At 26.7% G+C, this 18,815-nt stretch overlaps 2 protein-coding genes across 2 annotated transcripts; both read right to left on the bottom strand.

Moving 5' to 3' along the window:
- Positions 1-288: 288 nt before the first annotated feature.
- Positions 289-1,789, bottom strand: OCT59_004929 (uncharacterized protein; the record flags this gene model as incomplete). The annotated part of the gene is made up of 4 exons (XM_066138035.1): positions 289-715; positions 1,244-1,444; positions 1,536-1,576; positions 1,766-1,789. 4 exons carry the CDS (start codon positions 1,787-1,789, stop codon positions 289-291), a joined length of 693 nt encoding a protein of 230 aa, XP_065997220.1.
- A 7,850-nt stretch (positions 1,790-9,639) lies between these two features.
- Positions 9,640-11,108, bottom strand: OCT59_004930 (uncharacterized protein; the record flags this gene model as incomplete). The annotated part of the gene is made up of 3 exons (XM_025308918.2): positions 9,640-9,683; positions 9,760-10,609; positions 10,707-11,108. 3 exons carry the CDS (start codon positions 11,106-11,108, stop codon positions 9,640-9,642), a joined length of 1,296 nt encoding a protein of 431 aa, XP_025187744.2.
- Positions 11,109-18,815: the final 7,707 nt, after the last annotated feature.

Raw genomic sequence — 18,815 nt, forward strand, 5'->3', positions numbered from 1 at the left:
TAACTGATAAAAATATTGTAATATTGTGGGATTTTAATATTTAATATCATAATACAAATTTCCGTTAAAATTTGCTAGATGATAAAAAATTTTCATCTTTCTGCTGTATTCTATTAAACTAGACAGAGACATTGCATCAAAAATAACTGCTTAATCAAGTATTCAACTAAATATATTCATGAAAACGATTCGAAAGAATAAGAATTTCATTCTTTTTTCTCAACTCATTAAAGCGTTGAGTCTTAAGTCTTAGTGAATAAAACATTTAAACTTAACTTTTTTATACAATCAATCTAATGATTTTTTAATAACCTGAAATACTTCATAATCATCTACACTCATAGTGTTTGGTAAATTAATTGTAGGATAGCAAGATGTAACACTATACCAAACGCTAGGTTCTCTTACATAATTTACATATAAGTCACCATAACCGAATCCTGGACCATTTATTGGACTACTATATACGGATCTTCGCCAATTGTTACTATATGCCACATTCGCACGCCGAAGGCCGTTTTCATTCGTAAATGAGAATATAAAACTACCACCTACATAAGTACCTATATAACTTGAATCATCTGAATCCCAAAAAAGAGGATTATATCCTCCAACTATTCGTTCTGAATTTGCGATTCTTACTACAACTATAGTAGCTCCTTTTCTATCACATTTGGCGTGAAATGCTGCAGCTGTATTTCCATCTCTACTAGATCTATATAAAAGAATAAATTCATAAGGGATATCAATATAATTGGTGTTTTCTTCCTCTCTATCAATCCAATTTGCAAAAGTTGTAAAATGTTCTTGACCAATAATAATAGAGCCATTAATATATCTAGGATTCCTTGGTGTATATACAGGTTTGTATTCAGGAACCATATAAAATTTTAAAATATCATCTCTTAATTCTTTAGATAAAATTTCTTCGTAGGGTTTAACTTTATTGAAGTAATCTCTGGTGGAAATATCATAAAATCTAATTAAAGGAATAAATTTGTCAACAATCTTTTTAAAGGTATTAATATCATTTTGGTTCCATCTAGTGACATCCCGATTAAAAACATGTTCTTGCGCTAATCCCCATTTGATCAAACTTTCCCAAATTTCAATTTCTTTTAAGTTTAAGTCATCACGCTTTAAAATAATTTCCAATAAAGGAACGGATAGTTGAGTGAATTTATTAGAACTGAATAAAATTTTTGGTTCAGAACAGATTTTATTCAAACAATATTCTTGCAACCTAGCAAATATTTTATAGCAGTAAATAATTTGAAGAATTCCGACTGGATCGTCTTGCAAAAATTGTTGTTGGCTTCTAAACATAAAGTCTTCGGTAAATTTAGTCAAATCATTCAACATACATTCACCAAAAGCAATCATAAAATCTATAAGATCGGCTCCAGTTTTATCAGTAATGTCAAATTGACCGGTATAAAGGTACCTAATATGAAAGTGATAGAAATAAGTCTATTTATGTATAAAAAAAGAGTATAAAAATTTTATTTTCAATAACGTACAGCAGCTATACTCACTTAATAATAATATCAAAAGCTTGAGGAGAAATATTTGGTCTCTTAATTATATATTTTCCATCTCTTTTTTCAATATTTTCTGTAGAAAACAGGTTATTGAAATATTCGGACCTGCAGCGTAAGATAATAGAGTGCACATGAAATTCTTTAAAATTAGGTTCTTCTCCAGTGTGAATAATAACATTATAATCCATTTCTGTTTCAAGTAATCGTTCAAGCGCTTCAGGTACCTCAGATTCAAAATTATACAACATAATTTTAAATTGAAATTTCTTAATATCAAAATTTTTTACAAAAAAAATTTTTTTTTTACGCAAGAAAGAATAGAGACAATGAAATTGAAGATCTATATTAATAAAGTTAAATCTCGGATAAAACTTTCCGAACCAATTAGAATAACTATAGTAATCCGATCGGCTTAAATTTAGTATATTTATATTTATATGCATAGTTTTTGCTTTACCTATCAAAATTTTTCATCGTAATCATGATCACGTGGCCATACAGGACCTGGATATGAGTTACCGGTTCGTATACTTAGTAATTTTAGAGAAATTTCATGCATCATCTCACTAATAATATCAAATAAAATTAAAGGAGAATATTTTAGGCTCACATTTATCAGTTAAAGTTTCATTATGTCGGTTGAAATATACAGTAACTTCATTTAAAAATGGTTTGAATTTGCCCGTCTACCTTAGTTTAAAAAATTTATTTGCAATTATATTTTCTTACTCGGAATAAAAGTTATCAAATTGTAAATTGAAAATTTTCACTAAGTCTTGTTGGTAAACCATTGTGTTTAGAATAAGACTTAAATCAAACATAGTAGTAATATAAAATGGTTTTTTGAATGAGCCGAGAATACAATAATCGTTGCGAGGAACACAATTCAAAACTAGGGTCAAGATCAGATTCTGCCAAAATAAGAATTTTAATTATTAACAAAAGAAGTTAGTTTTTGAAAAACAATCGAAAAAGCACGAAAAAAATGGGAGTTTATATATCAAAAGAAGATTTTATCGCGCTAGAAGGTTTCGGAAAGAAAGGATCTGGAGAATAAGTAGAAATTTTACATAGAGCTCTCTTCAAAAAACCCAACTATCAAAAAGTCAACACGATGATAATCACCCTTAGACATCACAACAGAGACCTCTTCGCACTAGGATTCAAAACAAAAAACCACAATTGTAATCACCAAGATCTATACATACGCTTGAAGCTTCTTCATACTTTTTTATCGAGGTCTGTCAACCCACGTGATAATCATCTAATACAATCGTTTTATCTTTTATATTTATTTAAAATATAATTTGTATATAATATATATAATATATATATTCTATATTTTTAACTTGAAATTTGAAAAACTTGAAAAACTTCGATATTATTAAATTATAATTGTTTGCAAATTAATAAAATTAACATCATCGTATATATAACGTAAATAATAGCTTCCAAATTCAACTTAATTATTTGTGCATATTTACTATACCTCTGTTATCGTAAGCGCTAATTAAATTACAAAAATGCAATATTGTCTCGTAGTTATATGATAACTGTCATCAGGAGATATTCACGTTTAGTAAATAAAAATCTTCATCAAGAGTTTATTCAAAAATATAGATTTATTCAAATTTAAATAATCTTATAAAGAATCGATAAGGTTAAGTAAAATTTTATAATAAGGATTTTGCGGAACAAACATTCGAAGAATTATAATTTATTTGGGAATTGCTAAACATCGCCTGGGCGATCGCCTGGTTTTTTTTTCAAATATATCACATGATGTACAATATATAGAGTAAATTTATTTAATCGGCTGATGGCTGATTTTTTTAACTTAGCTAATTTTTGATCGGTTAAACTTAAAATTTTATCGCAAAAAATATTTTAAAAAAAATTTTTTTGCAAATATATTATAATCTTATCTAATGAAATTTTATTAAAATTTAAATCACTCATTTACGATTTTAAAAGAAAAAAATCACCGTATTTATTTTAATGAAGTGATACAAATAAAAGAAACAATAACAATAAATAAAAAAGATAAGTAAATTACAATGATCAAGGAGAAAGATGCTAATAAAAAAATGAAATAACAATGGAGTAATGAAAGTAATAGAAGATAAAAGGGAGTAAAAAAGAGTAATGAGAAGTGATAGGAACAAAAAAGAGAAATAGGACATGATAGGAGTGATAAGAGACGAAAGAAGTGATGGGAAGATGAAGTGGAGTGATGGAAATGATGGGAGACGAAAAGGAGTGATGAGAGACGAAAGAGTGATGGGAGACAAAAAGAAGTGATGGGGCGTAAACAGGAGAGAAAAAGAGATAATGGAAAATGAAAAGATGTAACAGAAAATAATGAGAGACGAAAAGGGCGGAATAATGAGAAATAATAGGAGGTGAAAATGAAGAGAGATAAAAAATAAAAAAATAACCATGATAGGTTGGGTAATGATAGTAAACCAAGTAAAAAAATAAAACCATAAAGTAAAAAAAAAAATGAAGTTAGTAAGAAACAAAATACAAGATAGAAACGAAATAAAAATAAATAAATAAAAAATAAAAAACATACCTTTATTAATTATAGATTCGAAAGAACTTTAAAAAAAATAAATAAAATTAGTGAAAACCGAAATATGAAACAGAAACAAACGTAAAGTGAAAAACAACTGAACCTTAATTGCAGAACCGGAAGGACTATAGGACCTAAAAATAATGAAATAGAGTTAGTAAGAAACAAAGTGTAAGAATGTAAGTTAAAAATAAAATAAAAGAAAAAAGGAAAAATACCTTGAGACCGAAAGGATCAAGTGGTCAATCTTAATCAAAAATATTGAATCTGTCACGTGATCGAAGACACCCCAGGCAGCCAGGCTACAATCGCCCCGATGTTTAGCAATTCCTATTTAATTTTATAGTGTAAAAATTGTAAATATCAAATATACTAATAAGTAAATTATAAATTAAATTTAACTTAACGTCATACATAATTAAAAATAGAATGAGTATTGGTAGTGATAACGTCATATTTGAAATTTTATAATCGGATGCTGAATAAACGAAAATTAGTAAAATGACAATATTATGCGTTGATCGAATCCAAATATGGTTAACATTTTTTCACGAGACACACGAGATAATGGCAATCTTTATCTTAAGCTCACCTTCAAGAAATAAAATTTCGAGATCATAAAACTTTTTATTGCATAAATAACGTGACCACATAATAGAAAAGTGTAAAGAACTTCGTAACGAATAAAAATTTGAGGTGAATCATATTTTATATTTAGGGATTATCTTAAAATATGGATTTTACATAAATCAATGTCCTATCCTAATAAACCAGGAATAATTAAACCAATTTACTTAATGAAAATTCTCGCTTATTTTTTGTAAATTTAATTTTAAACTTATTTATAGCTTATTTTTAAACTAATTTACTTTAAACTTATTTATACTTTAAACTAATTTATAACTTATTTTAAACTTATTTCAATCTTATTTAAACCTTATTTTTAACTTCTTTAACCTTATTTTAAGTCTAAATTTGAACTTATTTATGCTTAATTAAATCTTAAATCTTAAAAAATTCTAACGGTTTTAGCCTATTCCACAATATTGCTTTAAGGCAAAATCCAGTCCTGAAGCATCTCTTGGTTAATAAATTCGTCAAAAAGTTTATTACATTGATCGTCTATGTTTTCGTTTAGGACGAGTTTATTGTATTGGTCGTTTATGTTCTCGTTTAGGACGTGTTTATTATATTGATTGTCTCCGTTCTCGTTTAGAACGAATATAATTTCATTGCGTGGGTTGCAATTTACTCTACTTCTTAGATGTTCGTATTGGCAATAATATGGGATCTTATCTTGTGCCGACATAGAGTCCCAGACTAATTTGGCCCGCTTCATGGCTATTGTTCTTTTAGTTTTATTGATTCGATAATATTTATCGTAAAATTTATTCGAAAAAATAATAAAGGCGTTGGGGATTTTACACCCAGATTTCGAAAGTTTACGAGAGCGAATGGATTTTTGCTTTAAAGTTTTACCCATTATATCCAAGAAAACTTTGATTTGAAATAATTTGATTTCGTTTTTTTTACTGAGGAAGCTTTCTTTTTTATAGTTTTTTTTTCATTATTCGAGAAATTTTTTTTGATTATATAAATTTTATTATCATAGGAAATTTAATACCCGAATCTTTCATCCTAAACGTTACGACATTGATTATATAAGTTATCATAGGAAATTTAATACCCGAATCTTTCATCCTAAACGTTGCGACATTGATTATATAAATTTGTTATCAGGAAATTTAATACTCGAATCTTTCATCCTAAACGTTACGACATTAGTATGTAATTTAATTGTAATAGGATTCGTTCATCCTTTAAATTCTTTTACATCATATGAAAGAAAGTAATTAAAAATAGAATATATTGAAATCTTATTTCAGTAATTTTTAAATTTATTAATAATTTTTTTTTTTCTTGAAACATGTTCTTTTTTTCATGATTCTTGTGATGAAAGTTAAGTTAGTCGTCATAAAAATTCGGAAACTATTATCCTAAATAAAGCATGAATGTAATAATCATATTTTTTATGCAAAAAAAAAAATATATATATATTTCAAAGTATTTTAAACATATAAAGTAAATTTATAATCGTTTAAATTATTTTACTTTTAAATAATGAAGATTTATGATGACATAAAAATAATTCGTAATTAATTTTTATAAATGGAATTCAAATTATTGTTCACGTCTTAATATTAAGAAAGAAATCACGTATAATTAAATTCAAACAATTAATTATCATAAAGATCTAACTACTTTAATATAATAGTTTTCTCAGTTATTACTACTTATGTATAAGTCTTTCTTTTTTTAATTGTCCGCTCGATGTTTTAATTCCACGCAACTAACTGACGTTGTAAATTTTTTCCTTATCATAAAAAAATGGTTGATTTAATATTATTATTGTCTTGTAACCGTTTCACGCATAATTTTTCCTCAAAAATATTGAAAAATCCCGTTTTTTTCACCAAAAATTACTATAAAGGTTTTTAAAAAAATGTAAAAAAGTTACACACATTTTCAATGTTGCTACAATTGTTCATGTAACACGATACCTAAAATAGAATCAAAGATTAATAATATGAGTAAAAAAATTTCTCATTGTTTCCTTGCGGTCCGAGTTTAAGCAGTTATTGGTAAATGAAAAAACTATTATAAGAAAAATTCGGGGTACGATTCCAGTACTTGGCCGCAGCCAAGTTAATTTAATTGGCCTGATCGACAAATCTCGACTGCCAAAATTGATTGTCATTGGGTTACTTGATACCTTTGAAACTAAATTTGGACAAAATGATTTCAAATTTTCTACTTAAATTGTTACAGTAACACAAAAATTTTATCAAGTTTTTATCGGAACATGTCCTATCTTTTATTGAAGTATTATTAAAGAAACAGATGCCTGGCGATTTTACTTATTGGTCTCCAACCAGTAGTTAGTACCCAGAACACAAAGAATTATCGAGCCTATCGGAAAGTGTCCTATCGGATTATAGGGTCAGGATATTTGATACATCAGCTGCAAAGGATCTGAAATCTGGTGTGGCGTCAAATAAAAGTAAAAATTATATGAAAAAATTATTTGAAACTTTGGGATAAATATTATGTATTAAAATATGTTAGTATCGAATGGATATATCGTCATTTTCAAAATGAAGTACGCGAAAAAAATTCATCAAAAAAAAATTATTTGCAAACCCCGAGATTTCGTAAAATGAGGTGGCAAACGGTATTTATTAAACCATTTTAAAAGATAAGGAATAGAAGAAGCGTAAAAATTGAATTTTTTTATTTTTTATATGGATAATTCATCATCTATTGACTAGTTTCAAAAAAAAAAAATGATTAATAACGATAAGTATATGAAAATTCAATCTAACAGGTTTATTATTACAAATAGGTGGAAAATATAGTAGTCTTAAGAGTTTTGTTTCATTTTTAATTAGAAATCAGAGCTGACCTATCAAATTGGGTCATACCTAAATAGAATAAATGGTTATCCATGTGTACGAAATCACGAAGCTCAAAATCCCGAAAATCCCGAACCGCGCAGCATTATGCGCCGGCCAATTTTTCGAGATTTCGTACCATTCGAGATTTTGACATTCGAGATTTTGTATGGATCTCGTACAAAGCAGTGTAAGCACATACACAACGAAGTGAACCTAATTCTGGCAGGCATTAAAAAATTTGGCCAAAATAATACAATATTGTCACAAAAATGAAAATATCCACCACTTAGCTTTATTTTATTACCATTAATTTGATTGAGAATACGAACCAAATAATGGAGTTATATGACGATAACGATAACCAATCGTTAAAGGGTCTTTCGGTTAACACGAACAATGCCATATTTTTATTCATTTTAGTAAGCGTGAAGGCAATCACGATCTTAAAAAACACCGTATATAAGAAATTGGCATTTTTTTTCAAAGCTATTTTAATTGTCCAAAGCGTAAGCGTAGGACACTTATGATTAGGTGATTAGGTACACTCCATTTTAGGTTCTTGTCTGACCGTATATTCTAATATATTGTGTCAATAAATATTATTTTTTAACACGCGTGAGTGCGATGTAAACAAAACCAAATTAATTTTATTTATACATTAATGATCATGTGATTATACCGCTCCAACAGTTCCTGTTACCTAGTTTCATTTGCTAACTTCAACTTTATAGGCTATTCGTAATTTCGAAAGGAACTTTTTAAGAACATTTTATTATTTAATTAACTATGCTTAAGGATACTTTGTTAAATATTAACCATTTGGAAACATTTTATGCGCTATTTGACGAATCACCATAATATATAACTGGTTGTAGATAGATTTGTTCCCGATTTAGTTTTGAATTTATTTAGTTCATTTAATTTGATTTAAAAAACTTTCTAAAAGGTAGTAATTATTTCTCAATTCATTTACCATTTACTGAATTTGTTACAGATGATCGGGTTACTAAGTAATTTGAAATTTAAATCATATAATGAATTACTAGTCATATTCATTTTTGAAAGTTATTAACTATTATGTATTAGAGACTTTGAACTTTCTATATAAATGTTTTTGTAAGTAATTAATTTTAATAATACTGGATCGATTTCTTCAGTTGTTCCTTCTTCATAATCACAAGTTCTACATACATATATCAAAGAATTAGCTTTCTTCGTCTTCCACCGTTAAAACTTGTGACATTTCTGAGTTTGTGAATGTTATATATTATATGTAAGAACGTAAGTAACAAATTATATTTCTATCCGAACAGGCAGTTGGCAATAGTGAGATATTATATTAAAGCAAAAATTTTTAAAATATAATAATACAAAGAAATAGTTTAAATGTAATTTAGTAATTTCTATAAAACAATACTTTCACCCGATAATAGCGACATAGAGATCAATTAGAAAAGTATATTTGATTTCATCCATCTTGTTATTTTTGGATTATACTCATTATTGCTAACTTGTAATATTAAAATCAACGCTCGTATAAAAATACAAAAACGAAAAATTCTTTTATTAATTGAATTAATTAATATAAAGAATTAAATTACATTTATTGTATTGATTTTGATCATTTCTTTTATTTTTAATTTTTTCCTAAATATTATTATGAATTCAATGGAAGGATTAATCTATTTTTTTTTTAAATCGTAATATAAATTGGAATTTTTCTAATGTAATTACCGCTCAATTTTACGGGGTCCACGCATTTATTAATATATAATTTGTTAAATTGCTACTTTCTTATTTATTTTAATCAAATTATATATGCTGTAAATATAAGTAATAATTAAATAAAATCACAACAAATACAAGGATTATAAAAGAAATAAAATATTGAGTATAATTATAATTCAGCCGATTGAGAATATGGGGGATTTTATTAACCGATAATTTATGAGACATCCAATATTGAAATCAGTACTAGTAGCTATTGGCCATTGCAGTATTTTAATGACTGAACTATAACTCAGTTATTGGATGGGGATATCGGTCAAATGTCTCCAATAACTATTTATTAGTTAGGAATTTCTAAATCAAATAATTTAGAATCTTGAGAATCTATTGATATGATAAGAAATTAGTAATTATGGGTTAATCTTATAGTGTAATAGCCATAATAATAAAAAAATATTACCTTTATTGTCATCTTCATCATTAAGATATGAAGTAATAACTGATGAATTAACGGGTTTTGGTAAATTATTAAACGTGAATACTCTACTAGCGTATATTGCGTCGGGGTTCTTTTCATATAAAGTTGAGATATTTGGTATCTCTTTATCAGCCTCGTCAAACATAGCTTTAATCTTTTCTCCTTTATAACCGAATCTTTCTTCTTCCTGATAATAATTATTATCATCATAAGAATAATACCAAAAATTTAATGTTTCATTTAATTCATCCGATGTTGGTCTTTGATCAGGATTAGCATCCATACATCTATAGGCTAATTTCTTATAAACGTCAGGAGTTCCTTTTCCAAATTCTGGTCTAGTACCATTACATATTTCTAATACTAAGCTAACATCATGTTTCCTTTTAAAAAAAGGCGGTTTTCCAGACGATAATTCTGTCATAACTACGCCAAAACTATAAACATCAGATGATAATGTATATGGTCCTCCATTCAAAACTTCTGGAGCAATATATGGTAATACTCCACATATTTTATTATCTGATTTTTGTTCATTTGATGGCCCGGATAATCCAAAATCTGAAATAAAAGAAAACTCATCGTTTTGTAATATATTTCCACTATGAAAGTCTTTATGAAAATATCCCAATTGATGTAAATTTTTAAGGTCAAATGCAATATAATATAATGAAAATAATTTAAAATCCCATGAAAGATTATTAAAATTATTTGAAAGAACATGTCTCAAATTTCCTTGATTTGCTAATTGTATTATCATCATAAATTCTTTTGTTTCTGTATCTTTGGTTATTCCAAAAAATTTTAAAGAATAACTTTCAAGTTGTACAAGCTCCAATGTGCTTTAAGCTATTATACAAAATTATAATTAAAAAAAAAAATGATTTAAAACCGATATAACAAAAACATATGTATAAAATAAAATATACCTCATTTAAATATTCAGCTGAAATATTTTGTGATCCATTTAATTTTTTCATAGCAATTTTCATAGGTTCAGGCTCGAGTTTTTTCCAGTTTCCATCATTTTGCCTAAAATATTTTGCTTTACCGTCAATCCATGTTGCAGAGTATACTTTGGAAAATCCACCTTCCCCGATTTGTTTTATATCTTCAAATCTATCAAATGGTATCCATTCAAGAAATAATGGGTACTTATGATATTTATCATACATTGCATTATAAATTGTATCCTTGATAAATTCATCAATATCATCATTTCCACTAGTCCATCCTTCAATCATGCAATGCGGAACACATTCTTTACACCATAATTTGGCATGCTCTGGTTTATAACAATTTTTATGATTAATATGTGAATTTCTACTCATTTTTGTTTTCTAATTAATAGAAAGGAACGTCCTGCAATTATATAGGGATAAAAATGCTGTCGTATCATAGTAATACAGGTTATAGTAATACAGAATTGTAAGGGGTTATTTTGATCAGCGATACGGGAATGCAGTATATTAATTAAATTCACAAGTTTGTGCTACGTTGCTACGTTTTGACGAACAAATTATAATAATTTAATCTAAACTATTATTAGTATATATAAAATTTGATAAATAAGTTGGTAAAAATTTTTTTTTTTTGCTCTGGACTTATAATGGTTTTCGTCCGTCCTCTCAAATTTAGTTTATAAATACTATAATCAATGCAATGAAATTACTGTTCTGTACATTTATAAAAAATAGTTTGAAAATTTGATTTGTAGATTCGGTAATTGTCCGAAGCGTATGCGTAGGACACTTCTATTCTACTGCAAACCATGCATGTGTTGACGCGTGCATGAACCAATATAATAAATATAATTAGAATCAGGTGTAACTTTAGATTTGTTTACGTGTAATACTTTTCGTTTATGTCCCTGATTTAAAATTTCTTAAAAATTTTTATAGCATTTAAAAAATAACATAAAATTTTAATTTCTTAAAAATTTTACATGCTTTTTAATTTGTATTCATTTTTTTTAAAATAGAAATAAATAAAAAATAAAGTAAAATAAATCCTGATTAGGTCCAAATGCTGGTCCATTATTACTATAACAATATATTGACCTAGTTGCATTCTTGACTCGACTAATTATTGCAGTACTTATGTAGTTTTTATCTTCAAATGAAATTATAAAACTATCTTTTGTTGTTTTATTGAATTATTCGAATCCCATACAAGCGGATTGTATCCGCCAATTATTTGGTTCGTTCCTTTAACTTTTGCAATTTATACAATAGTTGCTCCTCTGTTATCACATTTATTATGAAAATTACTAACATGAGTTCCATCCCTACTAGTTGCACGATAAAGTAATTTAAAATTATAACAGAATTATAATTTAAATTATCTTTCTTATCAATCCAGCTGACAAACAACACGAAATGATGAAATTCAATAAGGGATGAACCCAATAGTTTTGGCTTCCTCGGAGGTTGTATACTAGTAGTTAATGTTTACCTAAAACTCACATTATACTCTGTAATCTCATAAACTAATTGTTTATATATATATATATATATACAGTATATATAATATAAATTAGGAAACAACTTTTTATTATAAGGTAAACCTTTATAAGAAAAGTCATCTGAAGAAATGTGATAAAATCTTATTAATGTGATATATTTATGAAGAATCCTTTTCATAGTTGCAAATTGCCTTTTATTCTATTTGTTAACATCTTTAGGAATATTAGGAGCTCGTGTTAGTCGTGTAGGACCATATAATAATCTCATCCAAAGCAAAATCATCCCGTTTTAAAAGTAATTCTAATAAAGGTGCTTTTAAGTAATTAATAAATTTATCAGAATTGAATTGTTAAAAAAAAGTTAAAAAAAAGTTAAAAAAAAAAGTTTAAAAAAGAGATCGGAGATCAATATTAATCCCTATAAGAAATATGTATACGGAAAGGATACGTTTTGTATACATTTTATGTACGTTTCTATAGATTCCGTATACAAATTCCGTATATTTAATAAGCAATTCATTTTTGAACATTTTTTTAAAAAACTAATGTATACGGAAAAAATTAATCATACGGAATGTATACGGAATTTTTAAACTTAATATTTTTAGAAAATAATTTTACAAAAATCTCGTATCATAACACGAGATCACGTGATTGTTTATTGTTTTGTTATGATACGTTTTTTGTTTTTTATATAAACCCTTACTTTGATGAGTTTGATCTTCCGATCTTCCTTTCTGTCTTTCCCTTCCTTCTCTTTTCTCTTGTCTTATTTTTGTTATTTTTTCTAAATTTTTCTTCTTTTTTCGTCACCCTCCTTTAAAAAAAAAATATTTTTTTTTCGTACCTCACTTTAAAAATTTTTTGATTTTATTCTTTTATTCCCACCCTTCTTTTTTTTTAAAAAAAATTTTCTTCTTTCTATTTCTATTTCCTCTTTATAAAAAATTTTTTATTTTTCTAACTTTGACGTCCTCCCTTTAAAAAAAAAATTTTTTTTAACTTTCCTAACTTTGTTACCCTCTTTTTAAAAGATATTTTTTATTTATTCTTTATTCCACTTTCTTTTTTTATTTATATTTATCCCTTTTTTTATTCATAGGCCAGGCCAGCAGATTTTTTTTTGTGGGAAGATTCAGTTTCTTTTTTCTTTTTTGTAGATCAGTTTGGGAGTCCTTTCCTTTCTTTTTTGTAGGATTGTTCAGGATTTTTTTCTTTTTTTAGGTCAGTTCAAATTTCTTTTTTTTTTTTTTGTAAGTTGGGTTCAGATTCTTTTCTTTTTGTAGGTTGTTTCAGTTTTGTTGCTTTAGAGTCTTAGGTCAGTTTTGGATTTATTTTGTTGTTTTGGTTTCTTTTTCATCAGATGCTTCATAATTCTTTTTATTTATGTAGGTCAGACATTCTGGAGTTCTCTTTCTTTTTTTGTAGGAATGCTGACCTTTGGTGACTTTGACGATTGCAGATACTATATGAAGGAGGGGGGGTTTTTTAGGTTGTTTGACTCCAAATGAACCTGAACTTATAGATAATTTTGGTTGCAATAGGTGGTTTTAATAAGGAGGGAATTTTCATAATGTATTTGTATTTTGTTTATTTTTTTTATTTAATTTAATAAAGTAAAATTAGATTTATGTAAATATAATTATAGTAAACTGTAATACAAATAGTAAATTCAGTGACCAAATCGTATAAATTTCGTGATAAAATCAGTGATCAAATCATGTAAATTCCATATGAATTCCGTGCAAATTCCGTATCCAAACCATATTTTTAGTGATACGGAATTGTGCATTTTTCCGTATCCTATTATGATACGTTATTTCTAAGGAAAAAAATCGTATAAAAACTTTATAAAAAACGTATCCAATTTTTTTATAGGGAATAATAATATTTCACATGATACAACATACACGTGATATGCAATTTTTGATGTGTTGATCGTTACGTAGGATTTTTGGTAGTAAAATTTTATTATATTTATTGATAAGGTCAATAATCCAGCTTATATATTTCAGAAAAAGGATAAATGTTAAATGTTACATGAAGAAATATATAATTACTACGAATTTAGTATATAATTAAAAAAAACCAAAACTGGTACAAATTTAGTATATGGTTCAAAAAAAATTCAAAAATGTGTAATTAATACAAATATAGATATAAAACTAGTATAAAACTAAGCAACTAGTACAAATTTAGCATATTACGAGTATAAAATTAAGTGATTAACACAAATTTAGTACGTGATTAAAAATACATAATTAGTATAAAACCAAGCGAATAGTACAAGTTTAGTACGTTATTAGAAAACAATTTTTTTAAATTTTATTAAGTGCGTGGCTCAAATTTAGTATATAAAATTAACAATATACATAAATTCCAAATGAATACGATATAAATTACAAACGATGACTATTTACTGGGTAAGGGATGAATCAAATTTTAATAATTTTTGTTTCCTAGGAGGTTGTATGTTAATAGTCAATTTTTTATCCGGAACTATATGATATTCTGAAATCTCATAAACTAGTTGTTTAGGTAACAATTTTTTATAAGGTAAAACTTTATAAAAAAAGACAAATGAAGGAATTTGATGAAATCTAACTAATGGAATAAATCCATGAAGAATACTTTCCATAATTGTAAATTGCTCTTTACTCCATTTTTTAACATCTTTTGGTATAGTAGAATTTTGAGCAAGACCCCATTTAATTAAACTTTCCCATATAATAATCTCATCCAAAGCAAAATCATCCCGTTTTAAAAGCATTTCTAATAAAGGTGCTTTTAAATTAATAAATTTATCGGAATTGATTAATTTTTCAGGTTTTTCACAAGCTATATCAAAACAAAAATTCCATAAATCTGTGAATTTTTCATATTGATAAACTATCTCAAGAATTTCTATAGGGTCTTTGTATAAGAAATCAGATTTATTTATAGTTAAGAAGTATTTTTGAATACATGAAATTAAAGGTTGAATATCCAATTCGTCCACTGCAATTAAAAGTTTTAACACTTCAAAACATTGTAATTTTGTTAAATTAACGTCTCCACAATAAATGAATCTAATAAAAATTGCGTATATATAATTATTAAATTTTTAATATAATATTTTTTTGAAATATATACAATATATGCCTATTTATAATTTTACCTGAGAATAATTTGAAACAGGTTGGATTCAACGTTTGGTTTTTTAAAAATAAGCATTCCGTCTTTTTTCTCAGCCCAGTTGTTTGAGAAAGCTGCGCGAAAGTATTCGGACCTAGCGCATAAGATAGCTGAATGAGCACGAAATTCTTTTTTATTCTCGCCAGCATATATAATAACATCAGATCCTTCTCTGGTTTCAAGCAATTTTTCATAATCGTTGATTGCAGCTTCCCAAAATTTATATGACATTTCTTTTGTTTTTTTGATATTTTTTTTTTAAAAAAAAAGAATCTCGGAATCCAGAAATGAAATTTACCGAAGTTGTGCGACCTGTATGGAGTCTTCTTTAAATAATAAATACTAGTAATACTGTACGACAATAACAACAATGTTTATGTAAGAAATCACTAAACAACTATAGTACACATTTGATGATCTTTTTGTAATTGTGTCGGATGTAAAAAAAACTATTTAAAATTAATTTTAATTGAAAAGATAATATGAAGAAGTTACATTATTATTATAGAATGTAGATTTGGATTTTTTTTATATACCGTACTACCCTATTATTATATTATTAAGAATTTGCCTAGATCAAGTTTAGTTCGTATTCTTACAAAATAAAATTATTTTTCTTTATCTGATTAAAACTAAGAAAAAAATGTATGTTCTTCTTACATCTAAGGTTTGTTTTTCCCTTCTCCGATAATAATCATAAACATCATTTCATTTACAGTAATTAAAAATAAAATAAAACAAAATTATCTCTTTTCAATAATTTGTAAAATTTTATAAAAAAAGTAGATTTTAATGCTAGAACAAATGGATGTTTAATTTAATTTTTTAATCACAAGACTAAACATAATCTAATTACTTGTACCTCGTTTTTCAAAAAATTAAATTTAAAATATAAGTATTGATTTAATGTGCTACTCGTTGAAAAGTATATAGAGATTGCTTATAGTAGTACAATACAATTATTTACATTATTCGTAATCGTTAAGAGTTTAAATTAAAATTTTATGCAAGCTCCGCGTATACATTACAGAAACAGGTTAAATTGCGGCTTTGTGGCCACTACACTTCTACTATATATATATTAAAAAGTAGTAGGCGTACCGCTATTTTATAGTAAATATGGTGTGGCGATGCAGTACTTCCATAGCTAGTATATAGAAAATTAGTATAAATGTAAATTTACCATAATGTATACATGTAGTAGCGATGTAACAAATTAAAGTAAATGTATGGTAATTATAAGTTCTAATAAAAGTAATTGTGTAGTAAATATAACTTTTATTTGTAGTAATTATGTAGTAAAATATAATACATTTACGGTAAACATATAGTACATTTGTGGTAAACATATATTTCATTTGTAGTAAAATATAATACATTTACGGTAAACATATATTACATTTGTAGTAAGCATATAGTACATTTACGGTAAGCATATATTACATTGTAGTAAGCATATAGTACATTTACGGTAAGCATATATTACATTTGTAGTAAGCATATAGTACATTTACGGTAAACATATAGTACATTTATGGTAAATAATACTCAATTATAATTTTATCCTCAAATATTAGTTCCGGACAATTCAAGTTGAAGTTCGTTGTCCAAGTGTTGAATTCCTATAATACAAAGAAATAAATGTCAATTAACATTTCTTTCACCTGTTTAAAAAATCAAATCGCTCATTCCCTTATTCAATATACCTTTAGGCCGATTTCAACATCCAAGAGGTAATCCTACAAAATAAAGAAATTGGTTAAGTTCTATAAGAATTTACAAGAAGTTAAAGTGGAAGACCTACAAAGCAAAATTCAAGCAATCAATCAAGTCCAAAGAAGCAAAAATTCCAGTTCAATCCAAGTAACCGAATCCAAAAAAAAGACGCGTAATAAAGTTCATTAAAAATCTTAGTAAAAAATTCAAAGAAGCACCAACTGAATCTCACATGCCCAAGAAACCAAAGAAACATCTATAAAGAAAAAAAAAAAGAACTGTTAGTAACAGTTCATTAAATAAATGAATTAAAACTCCCAAAATCTGCATACAAAAATCAAAGAAGCCGCCAACTACGAAAACTCACTGAATCAAAAAAATTTGTCGTTCCAAGTTCCAATCAAAAAAATCCATGCTCGGACATCTAAAAAAAGGAAGACGCTTTCAAAGATCCGAAGTATAAGCCGTCTAAAAAAGGGAAAACAAAACATTAGTACTGTTCCATTAAAAAAAAAAGAAATCATAAAGGTTAGTCCCTACCGAAATTCCACGCGTTCTTTAGCCATGATCTGACTAAAAATGAAAAAGATGAAATGTTAGATTCGTCAAAACTAACAAAATTAAAAAAAAAGCTTCTGATTTCTCTCACCAAGAAATCCTAGCATCCCGACTAAAAAAAAGAAAAGGATGAAAGTTAGAAGGTGTTTCATTAAAATAAATAATATTTAAGTATATTTCAACTCACCTGAAATTTACGTTTCAGACACGTTTACGAAAAATCTTTGATTTCCTACCGAATTTACACATCCAGGCTCGTCTAAATAAAAAAAGAAAAGAACGAAATGTTAGAAACATTTTGTTAAATAAATAAAATTAAAAAACATATTCATTTTGCTACCAAAATCTGCATTCTAAACCCGTCAAAGAGAACTTCCAAAATTTAACAAAATTCGTACGTCAAGGCCCATCTAAAAAAAGAATTAAATTCGAAATGTTAAATATAATTTCCGTTACAATAATAAACTAAAACAGAGAAAAAAAAATCTTACTGAAAGCAAAATTCTGTGCGTCCAAGATCCCGAAGTACTTGCTGTCTAGGAAAAATGAAAGGACAAAATGTTAGTAAGCGTTTCGTAAAAAGATTCATTTAAAAAATATCCATTTAAAATCTCACCTTACGCATCCCAAAAAGTCACCTAAAAAATGAATTAAATTTGAAAATAAATATAGTCCCGATTTCCTTTCCCATGCGACTAGGCCCGTCTAAAAAAAAGACAAAGTTTGAAACGTTAAACATACATTTCGTTAAAATAATAGACTATAACAGAGAAAAAAAACTTACCGAAAACAACATCCCGTGCAACCAAAGAGATCCGAAGAATTGCCTGAAAAAGAAAAAAATGAACTGTGAGTAACTGTTCGTTAAATAAATTAAAGAAAAAAAAAATTTTTTTCTAAAACTTACGAAATGTCGCATAGGAGACCAAGGGAACCGCCTAAAAAAAGAAAAAAAATTGAAATGTTATAATGTTTCATTATCGTTATAGAATTTGATTTTTTTTGTGGTTCTCTTCAACTCTTTTTTAAATAAAACATGATAAAAGATGGAAAGGACGGGGAAAAAAAATTGAAATTTAACTTATTATAAAAAAAATTAAAATATGATGGTTAAAAAAACTGTAAA

This window comes from Rhizophagus irregularis, chromosome 13 (genome assembly GCF_026210795.1).
Source record: "Rhizophagus irregularis chromosome 13, complete sequence".
NCBI lineage: Eukaryota > Fungi > Glomeromycota > Glomeromycetes > Glomerales > Glomeraceae > Rhizophagus > Rhizophagus irregularis.